General features: G+C 42.4%; 1 protein-coding gene across 1 annotated transcript; it reads left to right on the top strand.

The window, feature by feature from the left end:
- The first annotated feature begins 7,434 nt into the window (after positions 1-7,434).
- Positions 7,435-8,448, top strand: LOC121405260. Its single transcript, XM_041595879.1, has one exon. The coding sequence runs from the start codon at positions 7,435-7,437 to the stop codon at positions 8,446-8,448; it is 1,014 nt and encodes a 337-aa protein (XP_041451813.1).
- The last annotated feature ends 15,424 nt before the right edge of the window (positions 8,449-23,872 follow it).

Below are 23,872 nucleotides of genomic sequence, written 5' to 3'. Positions count from 1 at the left end.
TCTTACGTCTGGTTGTAAAGAAATTTACTATTTTTAAAAGGTAATTAAAACAGCTAGAAGTTAAGCCCAAATACTTTTTCAGCTTACCGTCTGGGAAATATAAAGCATTGAAATGCAAAAATGATGATTTTTGTGCGGTATTTTTTACGAAATTTTGACTTTAAAAACTCAGGAAAAGTCGAAAAAAAATTATATCTTGTGTCCTCTATTTTTTTGTGTATAGGTGCGTTAATTTGGCGTCGTTTAAGGTATCGCTCATTAAAATCTATGGAGAGACTTTGGAGCTAAAATTCGTTAACCAAACCTAAAAAATGGAAAAAATTAACAAACGAGAAGGAACGTGCGAGTCGCTTCTGGGGACACGACTCTACTTATACCCGTACTCAGTCAGTATATACATTTTTGATCTTATGATTTTTTAGAATTTTAGAAAAAAAAAAAATTTTACATTTTACATTATTTTCCTACATCTGATATCTACATCTACATCTACAATGTATATTCTACATCTAACATGTAGATTGTACAATGTACATGCTCCATTTAGATTCTACATCTCCTCCGCTAGGGGTTGCTCGCGCACTGAACGCGGCAGAGTGTGCGAGCGAGAAGGAAAATGAGTTTCGTTGTCGTCGTCGGGAGGGGGGACAGGGGAAGCAACTGAAAATTAATTTCTTCATTCTGGCTATAATTATGATCCGATCTGATTCAGATTCGGCAGTCTGGTAGGTATGGGCATTTTCTACGATACTGCGTTTTTAGTTTTATCGTATCTTTAAAAATGTGCCTGCCACAGATTTTCGTCCTTTGTGGGGGCGGAAGGGGGCGGGGCAAAATTTTGAAATACACTTGTAGCAGTTTCATATCACATGAGTGTGGAAACCAAATTTGGTTGCCCTAGCTCTTATAGTCTCTGAGATCTAGGCGCTCAACAAGACGGACAGACAGACAGACGGACAGACGGACAGACAGACATGGCTCTATCGACTCGGCTGTTGATGCTGATCAAGAATATATATACTTTATGGGGTCGGAAACGTTTCCTTCTCTGCGTTACACACATCCACTTTTACCACAAATCTAATATACCCCTTAACTCTTTTTTGAGTACGGGTATAAAAATACCTTTTTGAAGGCGGCGGGCCCAACTGCCAATTGGGAACAAAGCAAACAAAAAAGGGTTGTACATTTGGAACCTGATCGACCAACCTTCGAAAAGGTATGTGAAAAAAAAAAAAAAAAAAAAAAAAAAAAGCGGGGGGGGGGGGGGGGGGGGGGGGGGGGGGGGGGGGGGGGGGGGGGGGGGGGGGGGGGGGGGGGGGGGGGGGGGGGGGGGGGGGGGGGGGGGGAAAAGGGGGGGGGGGGGGGGGGGGGGGGGGGGGGGGGGTTGCGGGGGGGGGGGGGGGGGGGGGGGGGGGGGGGGGGGGGGGGGGGAAAGGGAAGAAAAAGAGGGAAGAAAAAAAAAAAAAAAGGGGGTGTTTTGGGGGGGGGGGGGGGGGGGGGGGGGGGGGGGGGGGGGGGGGGGGGGGGGGGGGGGGGGGGGGGGGGGGGGGGGGGGGGGGGGGGAGGGGGGGGGGGGCCGGGGGGGGGGGTGGGGGGAAAAAAAAAAAAAAAAAAAGGGGGGGGGGGGGGTTTTTCTTTCTTTGTTAAAAAAAAAATTTTTTTAAAAAAAAAAAAAACCCCCTTCATTTTTTTTAGTACGGGTAAAAAAAGCGCTACCTCTGAAAAAAGCTTAAAAAAAAATACCAGTTTTCAAACATTCTTCAAAAAAAGTTCTGCCATAAAAAAAAAAAAATATCATCAAACCATTTCTAAGCCCCAAATCTTTAAGAAAAAGTTCGTTTTGTTCCTTGAGGAAAAATCGTGTTGACTAGTGTAACCGTAACAAGCCAAAGCACAATGGAGACCACATTCGTCATACGCTCGGTTCGGAGAAAATTACATCAACAAAACATCAACTGAACGTCGATACAGCTTGCACACGAGTTTTGCAGGCTGGCTTTAGAGCTGGCTCCAGGCTCTCTTGAAATTTTTTAGAGCCAGCTCTAGAGCCAGCCGCTCTCTTGTATGCATACAGCATACGAAGACACACGAAGTTGGTTCTTTGCCGCTGCGACAGCCGAGCCGAGTAGTCGCGACGACTGTATGTGTGCACATGCATAGGTTTTTTACAGCGCTGTCGAAATATATCCTTCACTTTATAAGTGTAAGTTAATTTTGCAAGACGCTTACCACCCCAATATTAAACGAGAAGGAACGTGTGAGTCGCTTCTGGGCACGCGATTCTACTTATACCCGTACTCAGTCAGTATAAACATTTTGAGCTTATGATTTCTTTGAATTTAAAAATTGAAAAAATTTGTTTGCGACATCTGTTATTTACATATACATACACAATGTATATTCTACACCTAACATGTAGATTGTACGGGGCGAAATTTTGAAATACAGAGTCTGGAAACCAAATTTGGTTTCTCTAGCTCTTATAGTCTCTGAGATCCAGGCGCTCATCGAGACGGACAGACGGACGGACGGACGGACAGACGGACATAGCTATATAGACTCGGCTATTGATGCTGATCAAGAATATATATACTTTATGGGGTCGGAAACGTTTCCTTCTCTGCGTGTGCAGCACTTTTACCAAAAATCGAATACATATACCCCTTAACTCTTTGTTGAGTACGGGTATAAAAATACATACATATGTAATATATTTAATACATGACTTCACATTGGAATAATTGTCATTAGGGCGTGAGACGTATTCAACGACTAAATAAATTCGTTTCTCAACTCATAAAAAGGTTTTCGTCTCGAAAATCGTCCGCTTCGCCCAAGTACCCACACACATACGCAGTTGCTGCCCTGCAGTACGGATAAGCGATGTGTAAGCAACCACACATCGATGGCAACGTCATGCAGCTCGATGACATAAGCGATGACCTGCCATACGATGGGCTGTTTACTTTAACACAGGGATGTCCTAGGAGCATAATCGATGACATAGTAAGCGAGAATTAGCCGAAAGTCAGGCCTTAATAAGCGATGAATTTCCCTTAAAAAGTAAGGCCCTAATAAGTGATGTATTTAAGTAACAAATTTTGATTTTTTGATGAAAAAGGCATGGGTAAATTCTGTTTTAAAATATTAAATTTCTTTTATTTATTATTTTTTTATAAAAATGTATACATATTCACATTTTTGTGCTGTGTGTTTGTTGCCGACGAAATTTAAATTTAAACCATAACAGCCACGTAGGCGCATACGGCAACACTACCATTCATAAGCACCACCATTCGGCAACTCTAAAACAGAGAATTGAGGTTAAACCAGCGAAGCAAGAACACAAAATTTTTTAAAGCTCTCTCTTATTATTATTATTAAACTCACATAATAAATTGGAATGCTATATAAATTTGTTTACCCTTTATTGCTTCGAAATATTCAACGCCAGTGCCTCAACATTTCTTTAAAAAACTTTTAATTACGCACAAACAACAAACATAATCGTGAACCATGCTTGGATTTCAACAAATTGCGAAATACACAAGACGCTCGCATACACAATAGCCTACATACACACACATAAGTGTAAAAGCCTTGTATTTGTAAGAACCTTGCTGTAGTAGATCGCGCCGAATACAAGGAACGTGGGAACACACAGTAAAACCAAGTTATAGTGCACAAGTCAATTACATATGCGTATATAAACATGCCTATAGAACGAGATGATACGGTCTGTGGCGTTTGCAGAAAGAACCGTATTTCAGAAGGCATCCAAAACTGGGTGCAATGCGACAAATGCAAGATTTGGCACCACTTTGACTGTGTTGGTGTGAACAGCACCATTGCGCAATTGGAATGGACATGCCCAGCATGCAAGGCCCCAGCAAGTGATCAAGCTTCAACCAGCAAAGGTGGCAGACGGCCGCAAGCTCCGGAAAACTTCAATCCCTGGAACATCTTGCAAGTCGACCAAGTCAATTGCAATATATCAAAGCCACCTCCAGAAATAAATCTGCACAAGCTGACCGAGCAAACACACACACATACTAGCTCGAATTCCTTGATGTTGGCAATGCTGGAAGAGACACGCGAAGTTGAAAACAGGTACATAGAGAAGAAATACATGGTGCTTGCACAGGAGCAGAGAACACAGGCTATTTCATTCCCACCAATTGGACCAAGTGCCTCCCAGTTAGCCGCAAGACAAGTGCTACCACCAGATCTACCCACCCTTAACGGCAAGGCGGAGGACTGGCCGATTTTCATCAGCATGTACGAGAACAGCTGCGCAGTGGCCGGCTTTTCAAATGCAGAAAACATGCTTCGGCTCCAGAAGTGTCTTAAGGGCAAAGCTTATGAGTTGGTGCGTGATAAGCTGCTGCTGCCAGCATTAGTCCCAGAAGTGATCGATACCCTAAAAACCTTCTTTGGGCGACCGGAACAAATCCTTGACCGTTTGATTGATTAAATTAGAAAAATCAACGTACACAAAGACAAATTGGAATCTCTTATAGATTTTGCAATGGCAGTACGCAACGCGTGTGCAACTATGGAGGCCTGCAAATTAAACTCACACCTGGACAACCCCTTACTGCATCGCGAACTCGTCGATAAGTTGCCCACTCAACAAAAATTAAACTGGGCCATGCACCCACGCAGTGACGGCATCCCAGTCATCAAATCATTCAGCGATTGGATATACAAGTTAGCCGAAGCAGCATCCACTGTTATACCTGTACCAAGCTCAAGGGCCAGCACCGTCAACACTCACGCACAGGTTCGCCATGGATTGGACAACAACGAAAACTCTCAGCCAGAAGAAGATCAGCAACAACAAGCTACTTCGTTTATCATATGTATAATGTGCAAGTCCGCCAAGCACCACGCCGCCCAGTGCGAGAAATTTCAGATGTTGACCGTCGAGGAGAGGCAGCACATTATCAACGACACCAAGGCGTGCTATAGATGTCTTAAGAACCACCGCCGCAAATGTTTCTCTAAACGAGATTGTGTCATCAAACTGTGCAACGAATATTCCCACCTCCAAGGATTGCCAATAAAATCGTACTCCAACGCACAACCAATGCTGCTAATTGGTGACAATAAATGGACTTTGGCAGTACCCCGTAAAATTCGTGAAGGACGACGAAATGCTATGAAGCGCCTTGAATGTCTACGAGCTAAAATCAGAAAAGACCCAGACCTGTTCGAAAAAATACAGGTCCAAATTAATAATCTGATATCAAAAGGGTACGCCTTTGAACTTGAGCCCATAGACGCAGCTAAGCAGATGGATCGCGTATGGTATTTACCGATCTTTATTGCTTTAAATCCGAATAAACCAGGTAAAATAAGGCTAGTCTGGGATGCAGCAGCCAAGAGCCATGGAAAATCACTTAATGATTTTATTTTAAACGGACCTGACTATCTTATTCCATTAACCGATGTTCTAATGGCATTCAGAGTCGGCAGAATAGCCGTGTGTGCAGACATTGCCGAAATGTTTCATCAGATTAACATTCAAGATAGCGACATGCATGCGCAACGATTTGTATGGTTCCACAAGGATAATCAGACTCCAAAAATATTCGTCATGCGCTCAATGACATTTGGAATTAGCTGCGAACCTTGCATTGCTCACTATGTTCGCGACAAAAACGCACAGGAATTCAAAAATCTAAATCCACCATCATACGTGTCCATTACAAAAGCGCACTACGTAGACGATCTCATTGACAGCTACGAAGACGGCGATGAAGCAATTGCAGTTGCATCCGCAATCCGAGACATCCATGCCAACCCCCCAATGTAGGGTTAAGGATTCACACATAAGAATTATCTGACTCGGGGCTCGACAACGACTAATAACGTTCAACTATACGCTTTGGAGCAACCACACAATTGGATAACCAACACCCAAAAGAATTAGGGGTGACCTGCCCCCCAAAAGGTGCTTGGTATGTACTGGGAACCCTCCAGAGACGTTTTTATGTATATTTTTAGATTTGCAAGATTGAAAAGAGACGTTTTGAATGGTGAAACAGCTCCAACAAAACGCGAAGCCTTACAAGTATTGATGTCCATATTCGACCCACTGGGCTTGCTATCATGCTACACTATTGGTCTGAAGATGCTACTCCAAAAACTCTGGCGAGCTGGTATAACATGGGACGCGGAAATTCCAAATACACTCCTTATTTTTTGGACACAATGGAAAAGCGTACTTCTCCAAGCTGGAAAGCTGGAATTCCCTCGCTACTATTCATACCTGCTGCCAAATGCAGACCAGATCGACTTGCATACATTCGTAGACGCAAGTGATGACGCCTATGCCGCAGTCACCTACCTTCGCATAAAGAGAGGAGAGGACATCGACACGGTATTAGTTGCAGCCAAATCTAAAGTCGCACCATTGAAACCCGTCTCAATACCACGCATGGAGCTTTTGGCAGCCGTAATGGGAGTGGGACTAGCAAAAAGAACCATGAACACTCGAGGACTTAGAATCAATTCAAGCACATCCTGGTCCGACTCTAAAACCGTTCTTCAATGGTTAACTATGGACCCTCGAAAATTTCAATCCTTTGTTATGCATAGAGTTGGTGAGATCATAGATAACACCAGCCGTAAACAGTGGCGCTGGATTCCTACGAAGGAAAATGTTGCAGACTCAGCTACAAAATTCTTCAAAACTCCCGATGCATCCAGGTGGATCCAAGGCCCACAATTCCTTAGACAATTGCTTGACAACAGGCAAGCCTCAAGCAAGCCGGTCGTGTTTCTGCATCGCTCTCGCATTTTTCGCCTAATCAAAAAAAGAAACTTATAAACTGTAATTAATTCAATTTGGTCTTAAGTATCGGAGTTACACACATATTCATATTTTATAAAGCTTGTGTATACTCAGTGTTTTAAATTGATTTATTACTTTTAATTTTTCTGTGGCTGCCGAACAAACATACATACATACATACATCTAACAGTGGATCGTTGCATTGCATTGTTTTTGTTTAGACAATTGTTATTGCTATTCGATCGGTTGCTTTGCTTTGCTTTGACTCATCAACTCATTGCTCTTTGGCACTCACCGTTCTCGCGCATAATCCGTTGCACTGCCTACTTACTCTCTGGATTTCACGCGAGCTGCACTCTGGCTCTCTCTCACTCTCACCATACGACGCCTGCATTCTTCGTTTATGGTCTAATATCTCGGCGCCTCTGCTTTGCTTTATTGGAGTTCGTCGTTAGCTTTCGTCACTTCGCTGCGCCGTCTGCCCTGTATATATGTACATACATACGTACATACATAACTGCTGATCATCGTGCTCTTTCTGCTGCTGCTGCTGCTGCCTGGTCTCTCATCTAGCTTGTCCTCTCAGTGCGTCTTTTTTCTCGCTGTGCACAGTGACCCAACAGCTGTTGAACATGGCTCTTATCTGCAGTGCAAAGAAATGCGAATTTGGTGGCACCATTAATGGTGATTCCTACCTCAGCTGCTGGCTTTGTGAAAATTACGCTCATATAAAATGTGCTGGAGGTGGTCACTTTGGACGTCTTAATGACTTAATATCGAAACGCATGGGTCTCACTTGGTCATGTTTGGCCTGCAGGGAGATTGAGGCGGAAATGCGCACCTTTATGAGACAAACGAGGAATGGTTTCCAAGATGTTCGGAAGCAATTCAATGCTCTCAACGAGAAGTTCCTTACGTTGGAATCGCAATTTCTGGGCCTCAAACTCTTGAGCGAGTCACCAAGAAGGAAAATACCGAACAACAACCTACTGCTGGTCTTACCTAGTGGAACGCCTGCCTCTCACCTACCACCGATGGACTCATTTTCTACTCCTAGTGGCCAACCTTCACCGATGGATGTCCATCCGCCATCGGAGGATCCAGCCTTTCTCACGCCTAACAACATATTAGTTGCCTCAAAAATCCATACCCCTGTCAATTTAACTTTGGACTCAGTTGCCAGTGATGGAATTCCTAACAGTAACCAGCTTCCAGTTGCAAATGATTTGCCGGTCTCTGTTACATTGAATGGTGATGGATCGGCAGCCTCTTCTAGCTCCTCAGCTCCCGCCCGGAGACTTTTAGGAGTAGCTCCACCAGCTCGCTTTTCCGGTGTTCCACTCAGCGCGGTGGTCCCCGCAAAGCAATCTTTGTATCTCGTCTTTATTCCCGAAGCCACACCGGATGATGTCAAACTACATCTAAGCTCTTATCTTCAATCGCCGCCGGATAACTTTATTATAACTAAATTTAATTTTACACATAAGCGTAATATCTCATCTTTCAAAATTCTTCTTCCTGATTCTCTTGTATCCAAAGCTTTGGAACCGGCTGCATGGCCTGAGCACACTATTATGCATGAATTTCTGCCTAGAGACTCTACCCAGAATCCTCGAGTTACTCTCCCTAAGATTTCAAAAAACTAAGGAACCATTTCTCCATCCAATATCAGAACGTACGCAGTCTTTTAGGTAAATTGTCTAAAATACATACGGACAGTGCCTCTTTTGAATTCGACGCTATCGCCATAACTGAAACCTGGCTTAACTCCTCTGTCTCCGATCATGAAATTCTCGTCCACAAGTTCACCACTTATAGAATGGATCGTCCATCATTCGCTGGTGGGGTTCTTATTGCAGTGAAAACGGCATTTGCATCCGAGCTGTTTCCATTCAATAACATCCATGGTATCGAATTCGTTGCAGTCAAAATCCGTATTGGAACAGCATATATCTTTTTGACCTGTTCTTATATCCCACCCAGATCTGATGCCGTTGTTTATTTGAACCACCTTTCTGCAATTCAATCTGTAGTTTCTGCTTTAGGCTGTGCTGATCAGATACTAGTTATGGGTGACTTCAACATCCCATCTCTATCTTGGCAACAGGATGATTCAAACATGTTGCTACCTGGAAGTCAACATGATTTCGTCGAGGGGGTAACTGACGTCTCGCTTGCCCAAATTAACTCTGTCAGAAATAATAGATAGACTGTTAGATCTCATCTTTGTCAGCGATGCCTCTCGTACAACATTTTTAAGAGGCAATCCGATATCTTTTCCTGAAGATCCGCATCATCCTACTTTATCTATATTTTTCGAGGTCTCTATTACTAACACCATTTTACCTCCAAAAAGTCGTATAAAATGTTTTCGCAAAACTAATTTTATCGATCTTTGTCTACATCTCTCGCAAGTTGATTGGTCCTTTCTTCAGTCCTCATCTCATATAGAGCCTACTGTCAATCTGTTTTACGAAACATTATACTCTGCCCTCGATACCTACGTCCTGAAGTCACCGTATTTGTATCCTCTAAGCCTCCGTGGTTTTCCAAGTATCTGTCTTACCTAAAAAATAAAAAATCTCGGCTCTACAAAAGGTACCAGATAACTGGTTCTTTGTCTGTCTTTGCTCTATTCTTCGGTTCGCTCTCAATTTCTTACGGTCAATAAGAAATGTTATAACGTATATCTTTCCCAATGTGGCAAAAATTTCCGTACAGTCTTCGAAGGGTTGTCATCAATTGACATCTGTTTCTCTGCGGGTCCAGATAAAGTTCCGAGCTGTATTTTAAAATACTGCGCTCAAGCCCTAACTCATCCTTTGACCTTCTTATTTAATTTATCCCTGGAGCATTCTCGCCTCCCCATGATCTGGAATGAATCCTACCTTATTCCTCTTCACAAGAAAGGGTCCAGATCTAATATCGAAAATTATCGTGGTATTGCTAAACTGTCTGCCATTCCGAAGTTGCTCGAGCACCTTGTTACTCGTCACTTGCAACACGCATGTTCTAGCATTATATCCCCGACGCAACATGGTTTTTTTAGACATCGATCAACATCTACTAACCTTTTAGAATTCTCGTCTCTAATCAACCGAGGATTTCAAAGTGGCTTGCAGACTGACGTCATTTTTACAGATTTCAGTAAAGCTTTTGATTCTGTTTATCATACTTTACTGATCCATAAACTCTCTTTATTAGGTTTTCCCACAAATCTTGTAAATTGGATATCATCGTACCTGTCGAATCGCACACAGCGTGTGTTGTTTAACAATGTCTTGTCGAATGTTGTCAAAGTAACCTCTGGAGTTCCTCAAGGAAGTCATTTAGGTCCGCTTCTTTTCAATTTGTTTGTGAACGACCTGCCCCAAGTTATTTTGCACTCAGTTACTTTAATGTATGCTGATGACGTTAAAATTTGTTTTTCCTTCTCCGACTGGTACTTGCATACTCGCCTACAACTTGACCTTGATGAATTAAGCATTTGGTGTTCAAATAACCTACTTTTCTTGAACCATTCTAAGTGCAAACTTATGACTTTTCACCGCCGTGCACCACATTTGGTCTCCTATTCTCTAGGACACCATGTCCTGGATCGAATCTCCACATCAAATGACTTAGGAGTCCTTTTCGATCACAAGCTATGTTTTAATAGCCATATTGCTTCAACTGTTAACAAAGCTAAGGGAGTTCTAGCGTTTATTAAGCGTTGGTCAAAAGAGTTTGACGATCCGTATATAACTAAAGCACTGTACGTCTCGTTGGTTCGCCCGATATTGGAGTATTGTTCTTGTGTGTGGAGTCCACAATACAAGGAGCAACAAATTATTATTGAATCCGTTCAAAAACAATTTTTAATATTCGCCCTTAGACATCTAAACTGGGACTCTGACAGACTCCTTCCACCATACCTATCCAGGCTAAAACTACTGAATCTACCCTCTTTACACCATCGCAGAATTTGCAATGGCGTGGTATTCATGCATAAGCTCATTCTCGGGATTGTGAACTCCCAAACGCTTTTGGGACGAATCGATTTTTCGGTTCCCTCCAGACCAACCCGTACCTTCCGCCCCATCCGATTATCCATATGTAGATCTAATTACTCTCCGGGTTTTATGCAATAATTATAATTACTTGTACCATTTAATATCCCCCGAATTATCCCTTGAAAAAATTATATTTAACATTTATCATTACCTTAGTTTAGAAAATGTGTAAATTGTATCTTTCCTTTCTGTCTTGTACATATATAATTAGTTTGTTTTTTTTTTTCCTTTTTATTCCTATTCCATAATTAGCAGATAATTGTTAATTGAAATAAATAAATAAATAAATAAATATAAATGGCCACAACAAGATATCGTTTTAGATCAAAATAACGACCAATCCGAATTACGTAAGCATGTTTTCATAATAACGAAACTAAAGCATTTTGATTTTGCAGTGGATTACTTTTCGGACTGGAGACGTCTATATAGAGCCGTAGCTACCTTCATCCTATACATCCAAAGGCTGAAAGCAAAATGCGCCAGAAAATCACTGCCAAAATTCCTAAGTCCTGAAATCATACATGCAGCAAAGTCGTGGCTATTTAAACAGTCGCAGTCTAAGGCGTATTCTATGGAAATCAGCGCCCTTAAACACCATTCAGCTGTGGACAAGTCAAGCCCATTGTTAATGTGTGTTTGTGTGTGTGTTTTGGTATGCATACGGTACATAAACCGTCTACAAATTTGTCGTCGCAACTAGAACTTGAACCAGTTGGACTGCGGAGAGGGTTTCCTACGTCGAGCAAATGAGGGTCTGAAGACACGGCGACAGCCTCTGTTGATTGCAGTTGTAGAGAATGAGTGAACAGGCAGTGATGGTACTGTTTCTGATACTGATTTTATTCAACAAACTTAATTTCTATTTATAGGTAACAAAAGGTACAGAAAGTGCTGAGTCTAGTAAGAATATGGTAAAAGGGAATTGGAATTAATATTGAATTAATTTGGATTTAATATGATTTTGTGTTATTGGGCAATTGTGATAGTCAGCAATTGCACCAGTGTTTTTGCCCTCTGACCCATTCGCATGGTTGGCAGAAATTGCTGCAGAACCGGTTATTGTTGACTCAGCTACAATGCTTTGTCGTTTGTTATTATGTCTCCCGTTACATGGGTCGACCTGACTTATTCAATAAGTGTATATTATGTAATATTAATTACTGCATAAATATGCGACTGAACATTCTCCCGGCCGTTGAACTGGTGTTCAACCATCGCCCCAATCGACTGAAAAGCGGCGTGGAATGGGGATCGGGGGTGATGATCCGCGTGGCTCTGCTTGGTTGATTGTTGACAGCCTTGGGTTCCATGATTGATACTTCTTCCGGAGAATGAACGCAATAATCAATAGCATTGTTATTGCTAGGGCAGCATAAGTAGCGATTTGATGATGCTGCACTGTGTTGAGATGGTGTTGGCAGCCTTTGTTGATTGATTGCCACTAATTGCAGGCGTAAATCTTCCAATTCTTGAAGATAGTCTGATGTCTGGTTCTCCAATTGTGCAGTTGCTGGCGAAGGGGGTGTCGTTGGTAAGCGTATGTCCCCAAATCGAGTGTAGGTTGATTTGACTTCACTGATTGTTGTGCTGAAGGTACTGATGCTTATTTCTGTATTGCGAGCAGTGCATCCAGGTGACAGTGAGAGCAAGCCAGTTCCTTCTAGTTGTATGGTTGATGGAGACCCGTTGCAAACTGCTTGAAGTCTCATTGTAGAGTGTGTTGCAAAAATCCATTTATTTGCTTGTATGTATATGTGTATAGGTGCGTTAATTTGGCGTCGTTTAAGGTATCGCTCATTAAAATCTATGGAGAGACTTTGGAGCTAAAATTCGTTAACCAAACCTAAAAAATGGAAAAAATTAACAAAAAATACCTTTTTGAAGGCGGCGGGCCCAACTGCCAATTGGGAACAAAGCAAACAAAAAAGGGTTGTACATTTGGAACCTGATCGACCAACCTTCGAAAAGGTATGTGAAAAAAACAAGCGCTACCTCTGAAAAAAGCTTAAAAAAAAATACCAGTTTTCAAACATTCTTCAAAAAAAAGTTCTGCCATAGAAAAAAAAAAAAATATCATCAAACCATTTCTAAGCCCCAAATCTTTAAGAAAAAGTTCGTTTTGTTCCTTGAGGAAAAATCGTGTTGACTAGTGTAACCGTAACAAGCCAAAGCACAATGGAGACCACATTCGTCATACGCTCGGTTCGGAGAAAATTACATCAACAAAACATCAACTGAACGTCGATACAGCTTGCACACGAGTTTTGCAGGCTGGCTTTAGAGCTGGCTCCAGGCTCTCTTGAAATTTTTTAGAGCCAGCTCTAGAGCTGCATACAGCATACGAAGACACACGAAGTTGGTTCTTTGCCGCTGCGACAGCCGAGCCGAGTAGTCGCGACGACTGTATGTGTGCACATGCATAGGTTTTTTACAGCGCTGTCGAAATATATCCTTCACTTTATAAGTGTAAGTTAATTTTGCAAGACGCTTACCACCCCAATATTAAACGAGAAGGAACGTGTGAGTCGCTTCTGGGCACGCGATTCTACTTATACCCGTACTCAGTCAGTATAAACATTTTGAGCTTATGATTTCTTTGAATTTAAAAATTGAAAAAATTTGTTTGCGACATCTGTTATTTACATATACATACACAATGTATATTCTACACCTAACATGTAGATTGTACATGTACCATTTATATTCTACATCTCCTCCGCTAGGGGTTGCTCTTACACTGAACGCGGCAGAGTGTGCGAGCGAGAAAGAGAATGAGTCTGTCTCTGGCTGGCGCAGGCGGGGGAAGCAACTGAAAATTAAATTTCTTTATTCTGGCTATAATTATTTTCCGATCTGATTCAGATTCGGCAATCTGGTAGATATGGTCATTCTCTACGATACTGCGTGGGGGGGGGGGGGGGCGAAATTTTGAAATACAGAGTCTGGAAACCAAATTTGGTTTCTCTAGCTCTTATAGTCTCTGAGATCCAGGCGCTCATCGAGACGGACAGACGGACGGACGGACAGACGGACATAGCTATATAGACTCGGCTATTGATGCTGATCAAGAATATATATACTTTATGGGGTCGGAAACGTTTCCTTCTCTGCGTGTGCAGCACTTTTACCAAAAATCTAATACATATACCCCTTAACTCTTTGTTGAGTACGGGTATAAAAATACATACATATGTAATATATTTAATACATGACTTCACATTGGAATAATTGTCATTAGGGCGTGAGACGTATTCAACGACTAAATAAATTCGTTTCTCAACTCATAAAAAGGTTTTCGTCTCGAAAATCGTCCGCTTCGCACAAGTACCCACACACATACGCAGTTGCTGCCCTGCAGTACGGATAAGCGATGTGTAAGCAACCACACATCGATGGCAACGTCATGCAGCTCGATGACATAAGCGATGACCTGCCATACGATGGGCTGTTTACTTTAACACAGGGATGTCCTAGGAGCATAATCGATGACATAGTAAGCGAGAATTAGCCGAAAGTCAGGCCTTAATAAGCGATGAATTTCCCTTAAAAAGTAAGGCCCTAATAAGTGATGTATTTAAGTAACAAATTTTGATTTTTTGATGAAAAAGGCATGGGTAAATTCTGTTTTAAAATATTAAATTTCTTTTATTTATTATTTTTTTATAAAAATGTATACATATTCACATTTTTGTGCTGTGTGTTTGTTGCCGACGAAATTTAAATTTAAACCATAACAGCCACGTAGGCGCATACGGCAACACTACCATTCATAAGCACCACCATTCGGCAACTCTAAAACAGAGAATTGAGGTTAAACCAGCGAAGCAAGAACACAAAATTTTTTAAAGCTCTCTCTTATTATTATTATTAAACTCACATAATAAATTGGAATGCTATATAAATTTGTTTACCCTTTATTGCTTCGAAATATTCAACGCCAGTGCCTCAACATTTCTTTAAAAAACATTTAATTACGCACAAACAACAAACATAATCGTGAACCATGCTTGGATTTCAACAAATTGCGAAATACACAAGACGCTCGCATACACAATAGCCTACATACACACACATAAGTGTAAAAGCCTTGTATTTGTAAGAACCTTGCTGTAGTAGATCGCGCCGAATACAAGGAACGTGGGAACACACAGTAAAACCAAGTTATAGTGCACAAGTCAATTACATATGCGTATATAAACATGCCTATAGAACGAGATGATACGGTCTGTGGCGTTTGCAGAAAGAACCGTATTTCAGAAGGCATCCAAAACTGGGTGCAATGCGACAAATGCAAGATTTGGCACCACTTTGACTGTGTTTGTGTGAACAGCACCATTGCGCAATTGGAATGGACATGCCCAGCATGCAAGGCCCCAGCAAGTGATCAAGCTTCAACCAGCAAAGGTGGCAGACGGCCGCAAGCTCCGGAAAACTTCAATCCCTGGAACATCTTGCAAGTCGACCAAGTCAATTGCAATATATCAAAGCCACCTCCAGAAATAAATCTGCACAAGCTGACCGAGCAAACACACACACATACTAGCTCGAATTCCTTGATGTTGGCAATGCTGGAAGAGACACGCGAAGTTGAAAACAGGTACATAGAGAAGAAATACATGGTGCTTGCACAGGAGCAGAGAACACAGGCTATTTCATTCCCACCAATTGGACCAAGTGCCTCCCAGTTAGCCGCAAGACAAGTGCTACCACCAGATCTACCCACCCTTAACGGCAAGGCGGAGGACTGGCCGATTTTCATCAGCATGTACAAGAACAGCTGCGCAGTGGCCGGCTTTTCAAATGCAGAAAACATGCTTCGGCTCCAGAAGTGTCTTAAGGGCAAAGCTTATGAGTTGGTGCGTGATAAGCTTCTGCTGCCAGCATTAGTCCCAGAAGTGATCGATACCCTAAAAACCTTCTTTGGGCGACCGGAACAAATCCTTGACCGTTTGATTGATTAAATTAGAAAAATCAACGTACACAAAGACAAATTGGAATCTCTTATAGATTTTGCAATGGCAGTACGCAACGCGTGTGCAACTATGGAGGCCTGAAAATTAAACTCACACCTGGACAACCCCTTACTGCATCGCGAACTCGTCGATAAGTTGCCCACTCAACAAAAATTAAACTGGGCCATGCACCCACGCAGTGACGGCATCCCAGTTATCAAATCATTCAGCGATTGGATATACAAGTTAGCCGAAGCAGCATCCACTGTTATACCTGTACCAAGCTCAAGGGCCAGCACCGTCAACACTCACGCACAGGTTCGCCATGGATTGGACAACAACGAAAACTCTCAGCCAGAAGAAGATCAGCAACAACAAGCTACTTCGTTTATCATATGTATAATGTGCAAGTCCGCCAAGCACCACGCCGCCCAGTGCGAGAAATTTCAGATGTTGACCGTCGAGGAGAGGCAGCACATTATCAACGACACCAAGGCGTGCTATAGATGTCTTAAGAACCACCGCCGCAAATGTTTCTCTAAACGAGATTGTGTCATCAAACTGTGCAACGAATATTCCCACCTCCAAGGATTGCCAATAAAATCGTACTCCAACGCACAACCAATGCTGCTAATTGGTGCCAATAAATGGACTTTGGCAGTACCCCGTAAAATTCGTGAAGGACGACGAAATGCTATGAAGCGCCTTGAATATCTACGAGCTAAAATCAGAAAAGACCCAGACCTGTTCGAAAAAATACAGGTCCAAATTAATAATCTGATATCAAAAGGGTACGCCTTTGAACTTGAGCCCATAGACGCAGCTAAGCAGATGGATCGCGTATGGTATTTACCGATCTTTATTGCTTTAAATCCGAATAAACCAGGTAAAATAAGGCTAGTCTGGGATGCAGCAGCCAAGAGCCATGGAAAATCACTTAATGATTTTATTTTAAACGGACCTGACTATCTTATTCCATTAACCGATGTTCTAATGGCATTCAAAGTCGGCAGAATAGCCGTGTGTGCAGACATTGCCGAAATGTTTCATCAGATTAACATTCAAGATAGCGACATGCATGCGCAACGATTTGTATGGTTCCACAAGGATAATCAGACTCCAAAAATATTCGTCATGCGCTCAATGACATTTGGAATTAGCTGCGAACCTTGCATTGCTCACTATGTTCGCGACAAAAACGCACAGGAATTCAAAAATCTAAATCCACCATCATACGTGTCCATTACAAAAGCGCACTACGTAGACGATCTCATTGACAGCTACGAAGACGGCGATGAAGCAATTGCAGTTGCATCCGCAATCCGAGACATCCATGCCAAGGGAGGATTCACCATAAGAAACTGGAGCTCCAACTCGACCCCTGTACTTCAATACTTTGGAGAACGACAATTGGATAACCAACACCCAAAAGAATTAGGGGGGCCTGAAAAGGTGCTTGGTATGTACTGGGAACCCTCCAGAGACGTTTTTATGTATATTTTTAGATTTGCAAGATTGAAAAGAGACGTTTTGAATGGTGAAACAGCTCCAACAAAACGCGAAGCCTTACAAGTATTGATGTCCATATTCGACCCACTGGGCTTGCTATCATGCTACACTATTGGTCTGAAGATGCTACTCCAAAAACTCTGGCGAGCTGGTATAACATGGGACGCGGAAATTCCAAATACACTCCTTATTTTTTGGACACAATGGAAAAGCGTACTTCTCCAAGCTGGAAAGCTGGAATTCCCCTCGCTACTATTCATACCTGCTGCCAAATGCAGACCAGATCGACTTGCATACATTCGTAGACGCAAGTGATGACGCCTATGCCGCAGTCACCTACCTTCGCATAAAGAGAGGAGAGGACATCGACACGGTATTAGTTGCAGCCAAATCTAAAGTCGCACCATTGAAACCCGTCTCAATACCACGCATGGAGCTTTTGGCAGCCGTAATGGGAGTGGGACTAGCAAAAAGAACCATGAACACTCGAGGACTTAGAATCAATTCAAGCACATCCTGGTCCGACTCTAAAACCGTTCTTCAATGGTTAACTATGGACCCTCGAAAATTTCAATCCTTTGTTATGCATAGAGTTGGTGAGATCATAGATAACACCAGCCGTAAACAGTGGCGCTGGATTCCTACGAAGGAAAATGTTGCAGACTCAGCTACAAAATTCTTCAAAACTCCCGATGCATCCAGGTGGATCCAAGGCCCACAATTCCTTAGACAATCGGAAGATAAATGGCCACAACAAGATATCGTTTTAGATCAAAATAACGACCAATCCGAATTACGTAAGCATGTTTTCATAATAACGAAACTAAAGCATTTTGATTTTGCAGTGGATTACTTTTCGGACTGGAGACGTCTATATAGAGCCGTAGCTACCTTCATCCTATACATCCAAAGGCTGAAAGCAAAATGCGCCAGAAAATCACTGCCAAAATTCCTAAGTCCTGAAATCATACATGCAGCAAAGTCGTGGCTATTTAAACAGTCGCAGTCAAAGGCGTATTCTATGGAAATCAGCGCCCTTAAACACCATTCAGCTGTGGACAAGTCAAGCCCATTGTTAATGTGTGTTTGTGTGTGTGTTTTGGTATGCATACGGTACATAAACCGTCTACAAATTTGTCGTCGCAACTAGAACTTGAACCAGTTGGACTGCGGAGAGGGTTTCCTACGTCGAGCAAATGAGGGTCTGAAGACACGGCGACAGCCTCTGTTGATTGCAGTTGTAGAGAATGAGTGAACAGGCAGTGATGGTACTGTTTCTGATACTGATTTTATTCAACAAACTTAAATTTTATTTAGGTAACGGTACGGTGGAAGGAAAAGGGAATGGAGTTGAGGGGGGGGCGTCGCGGGGGGGGGGAAATACAGAGTCTGGAAACCAAATTTGGTTTCTCTAGCTCTTATAGTCTCTGAGATCCAGGCGCTCATCGAGACGGACAGACGGACGACGGACAGACGGACATAGCTATAGACCGGCTATTGATGCTGATCAAGAATATATATACTTTATGGGGTCGGAAACGTTTCCTTCTCTGCGTGTGCAGCACTTTTACCAAAAATCTAATACATATACCCCTTAACTCTTTGTTGAGTACGGGTATAAAAATACATACATATGTAATATATTTAATACATGACTTCACATTGGAATAATTGTCATTAGGGCGTGAGACGTATTCAACGACTAAATAAATTCGTTTCTCAACTCATAAAAAGGTTTTCGTCTCGAAAATCGTCCGCTTCGCACAAGTACCCACACACATACGCAGTTGCTGCCCTGCAGTACGGATAAGCGATGTGTAAGCAACCACACATCGATGGCAACGTCATGCAGCTCGATGACATAAGCGATGACCTGCCATACGATGGGCTGTTTACTTTAACACAGGGATGTCCTAGGAGCATAATCGATGACATAGTAAGCGAGAATTAGCCAAAGTCAGGCCTTAATAAGCGATGAATTTCCCTTAAAAAGTAAGGCCTTAATAAGCGATGAATTTCCCTTGAAAAGTAAGGCCTTAATAAGCGATGAATTTCCCTTAAAAAGTAAGGCCCTAATAAGTGATGTATTTAAGTAACAAATTTTGATTTTTTGATGAAAAAGGCATGGGTAAATTCTGTTTTAAAATATTAAATTTCTTTTATTTATTATTTTTTTATAAAAATGTATACATATTCACATTTTTGTGCTGTGTGTTTGTTGCCGACGAAATTTAAATTTAAACCATAACAGCCACGTAGGCGCATACGGCAACACTACCATTCATAAGCACCACCATTCGGCAACTCTAAAACAGAGAATTGAGGTTAAACCAGCGAAGCAAGAACACAAAATTTTTTAAAGCTCTCTCTTATTATTATTATTAAACTCACATAATAAATTGGAATGCTATATAAATTTGTTTACCCTTTATTGCTTCGAAATATTCATTGCCAGCCCACATTCTTTAAAAAACATTTAATTACGCACAAACAACAAACATAATCGTGAACCATGCTTGGATTTCAACAAATTGCGAAATACACGGGCTCGCATACACAATAGCCTACATACACCACATAAGTGTAAAAGCCTTGTATTTGTAAGAACCTTGCTGGGCCGAAGCCAACGAATGCGTGGGAACACACAGTAAAACCAAGTTATAGTGCACAAGTCAATTACATATGCGTATATAAACATGCCTAGAACGAGATGATACGGTCTGTGGCGTTTGCAGAAAGAACCGTATTTCAGAAGGCATCCAAAACTGGGTGCAATGCGACAAATGCAAGATTTGGCACCACTTTGACTGTGTTGGTGTGAACAGCACCATTGCGCAATTGGAATGGACATGCCCAGCATGCAAGGCCCCAGCAAGTGATCAAGCTTCAACCAGCAAAGGTGGCAGACGGCCGCAAGCTCCGGAAAACTTCAATCCCTGGAACATCTTGCAAGTCGACCAAGTCAATTGCAATATATCAAAGCCACCTCCAGAAATAAATCTGCACAAGCTGACCGAGCAAACACACACACATACTAGCTCGAATTCCTTGATGTTGGCAATGCTGGAAGAGACACGCGAAGTTGAAAACAGGTACATAGAGAAGAAATACATGGTGCTTGCACAGGAGCAGAGAACACAGGCTATTTCATTCCCACCAATTGGACCAAGTGCCTCCCAGTTAGCCGCAAGACAAGTGCTACCACCAGATCTACCCACCCTTAACGGCAAGGCGGAGGACTGGCCGATTTTCATCAGCATGTACAAGAACAGCTGCGCAGTGGCCGGCTTTTCAAATGCAGAAAACATGCTTCGGCTCCAGAAGTGTCTTAAGGGCAAAGCTTATGAGTTGGTGCGTGATAAGCTTCTGCTGCCAGCATTAGTCCCAGAAGTGATCGATACCCTAAAAACCTTCTTTGGGCGACCGGAACAAATCCTTGACCGTTTGATTGATTAAATTAGAAAAATCAACGTACACAAAGACAAATTGGAATCTCTTATAGATTTTGCAATGGCAGTACGCAACGCGTGTGCAACTATGGAGGCCTGAAAATTAAACTCACACCTGGACAACCCCTTACTGCATCGCGAACTCGTCGATAAGTTGCCCACTCAACAAAAATTAAACTGGGCCATGCACCCACGCAGTGACGGCATCCCAGTTATCAAATCATTCAGCGATTGGATATACAAGTTAGCCGAAGCAGCATCCACTGTTATACCTGTACCAAGCTCAAGGGCCAGCACCGTCAACACTCACGCACAGGTTCGCCATGGATTGGACAACAACGAAAACTCTCAGCCAGAAGAAGATCAGCAACAACAAGCTACTTCGTTTATCATATGTATAATGTGCAAGTCCGCCAAGCACCACGCCGCCCAGTGCGAGAAATTTCAGATGTTGACCGTTGAGGAGAGGGCAGCACATTATCAACGACACCAAGGCGTGCTATAGATGTCTTAAGAACCACCGCCGCAAATGTTTCTCTAAACGAGATTGTGTCATCAAACTGTGCAACGAATATTCCCACCTCCAAGGATTGCCAATAAAATCGTACTCCAACGCACAACCAATGCTGCTAATTGGTGCCAATAAATGGACTTTGGCAGTACCCGTAAAATTCGTGAAGGACGACGAAATGCTATGAAGCGCCTTGAATATCTACGAGCTAAAATCAGAAAAGACCCAGACCTGTTCGAAAAAAATACAGGTCCAAATTAATAATCTGATATCAAAAGGGTACGCCTTTGAACTTGAGCCCATAGACGCAGCTAAGCAGATGGATCGCGTATGGTATTTACCGATCTTTATTGCTTTAAATCCGAATAAACCAGGTAAAATAAGGCTAGTCTGGGATGCAGCAGCCAAGAGCCATGGAAAATCACTTAATGATTTTATTTTAAACGGACCTGACTATCTTATTCCATTAACCGATGTTCTAATGGCATTCAAAGTCGGCAGAATAGCCGTGTGTGCAGACATTGCCGAAATGTTTCATCAGATTAACATTCAAGATAGCGACATGCATGCGCAACGATTTGTATGGTTCCACAAGGATAATCAGACTCCAAAAATATTCGTCATGCGCTCAATGACATTTGGAATTAGCTGCGAACCTTGCATTGCTCACTATGTTCGCGACAAAAACGCACAGGAATTCAAAAATCTAAATCCACCATCATACGTGTCCATTACAAAAGCGCACTACGTAGACGATCTCATTGACAGCTACGAAGACGGCGATGAAGCAATTGCAGTTGCATCCGCAATCCGAGACATCCATGCCAAGGGAGGATTCACCATAAGAAACTGGAGCTCCAACTCGACCCCTGTACTTCAATACTTTGGAGAACGACAATTGGATAACCAACACCCAAAAGAATTAGGGGGGCCTGAAAAGGTGCTTGGTATGTACTGGGAACCCTCCAGAGACGTTTTTATGTATATTTTTAGATTTGCAAGATTGAAAAGAGACGTTTTGAATGGTGAAACAGCTCCAACAAAACGCGAAGCCTTACAAGTATTGATGTCCATATTCGACCCACTGGGCTTGCTATCATGCTACACTATTGGTCTGAAGATGCTACTCCAAAAACTCTGGCGAGCTGGTATAACATGGGACGCGGAAATTCCAAATACACTCCTTATTTTTTGGACACAATGGAAAAGCGTACTTCTCCAAGCTGGAAAGCTGGAATTCCCTCGCTACTATTCATACCTGCTGCCAAATGCAGACCAGATCGACTTGCATACATTCGTAGACGCAAGTGATGACGCCTATGCCGCAGTCACCTACCTTCGCATAAAGAGAGGAGAGGACATCGACACGGTATTAGTTGCAGCCAAATCTAAAGTCGCACCATTGAAACCCGTCTCAATACCACGCATGGAGCTTTTGGCAGCCGTAATGGGAGTGGGACTAGCAAAAAGAACCATGAACACTCGAGGACTTAGAATCAATTCAAGCACATCCTGGTCCGACTCTAAAACCGTTCTTCAATGGTTAACTATGGACCCTCGAAAATTTCAATCCTTTGTTATGCATAGAGTTGGTGAGATCATAGATAACACCAGCCGTAAACAGTGGCGCTGGATTCCTACGAAGGAAAATGTTGCAGACTCAGCTACAAAATTCTTCAAAACTCCCGATGCATCCAGGTGGATCCAAGGCCCACAATTCCTTAGACAATCGGAAGATAAATGGCCACAACAAGATATCGTTTTAGATCAAAATAACGACCAATCCGAATTACGTAAGCATGTTTTCATAATAACGAAACTAAAGCATTTTGATTTTGCAGTGGATTACTTTTCGGACTGGAGACGTCTATATAGAGCCGTAGCTACCTTCATCCTATACATCCAAAGGCTGAAAGCAAAATGCGCCAGAAAATCACTGCCAAAATTCCTAAGTCCTGAAATCATACATGCAGCAAAGTCGTGGCTATTTAAACAGTCGCAGTCAAAGGCGTATTCTATGGAAATCAGCGCCCTTAAACACCATTCAGCTGTGGACAAGTCAAGCCCATTGTTAATGTGTGTTTGTGTGTGTGTTTTGGTATGCATACGGTACATAAACCGTCTACAAATTTGTCGTCGCAACTAGAACTTGAACCAGTTGGACTGCGGGGAGGGTTTCCTACGTCGAGCAAATGAGGGTCTGAAGACACGGCGACAGCCTCTGTTGATTGCAGTTGTAGAGAATGAGTGAACAGGCAGTGATGGTACTGTTTCTGATACTGATTTTATTCAACAAACTTAATTTCTATTTATAGGTAACAAAAGGTACAGAAAGTGCTGAGTCTAGTAAGAATATGGTAAAAGGGAATTGGAATTAATATTGAATTAATTTGGATTTAATATGATTTTGTGTTATTGGGCAATTGTGATAGTCAGCAATTGCACCAGTGTTTTTGCCCTCTGACCCATTCGCATGGTTGGCAGAAATTGCTGCAGAACCGGTTATTGTTGACTCAGCTACAATGCTTTGTCGTTTGTTATTATGTCTCCCGTTACATGGGTCGACCTGACTTATTCAATAAGTGTATATTATG

Source organism: Drosophila obscura, unplaced genomic scaffold, assembly GCF_018151105.1.
Source record: "Drosophila obscura isolate BZ-5 IFL unplaced genomic scaffold, ASM1815110v1 contig_87, whole genome shotgun sequence".
Taxonomy (NCBI): Eukaryota; Metazoa; Arthropoda; class Insecta; order Diptera; family Drosophilidae; genus Drosophila; species Drosophila obscura.
Note: the sequence above shows the minus strand (reverse complement) of the source record. Positions and strands in the feature narration are given on the sequence as shown.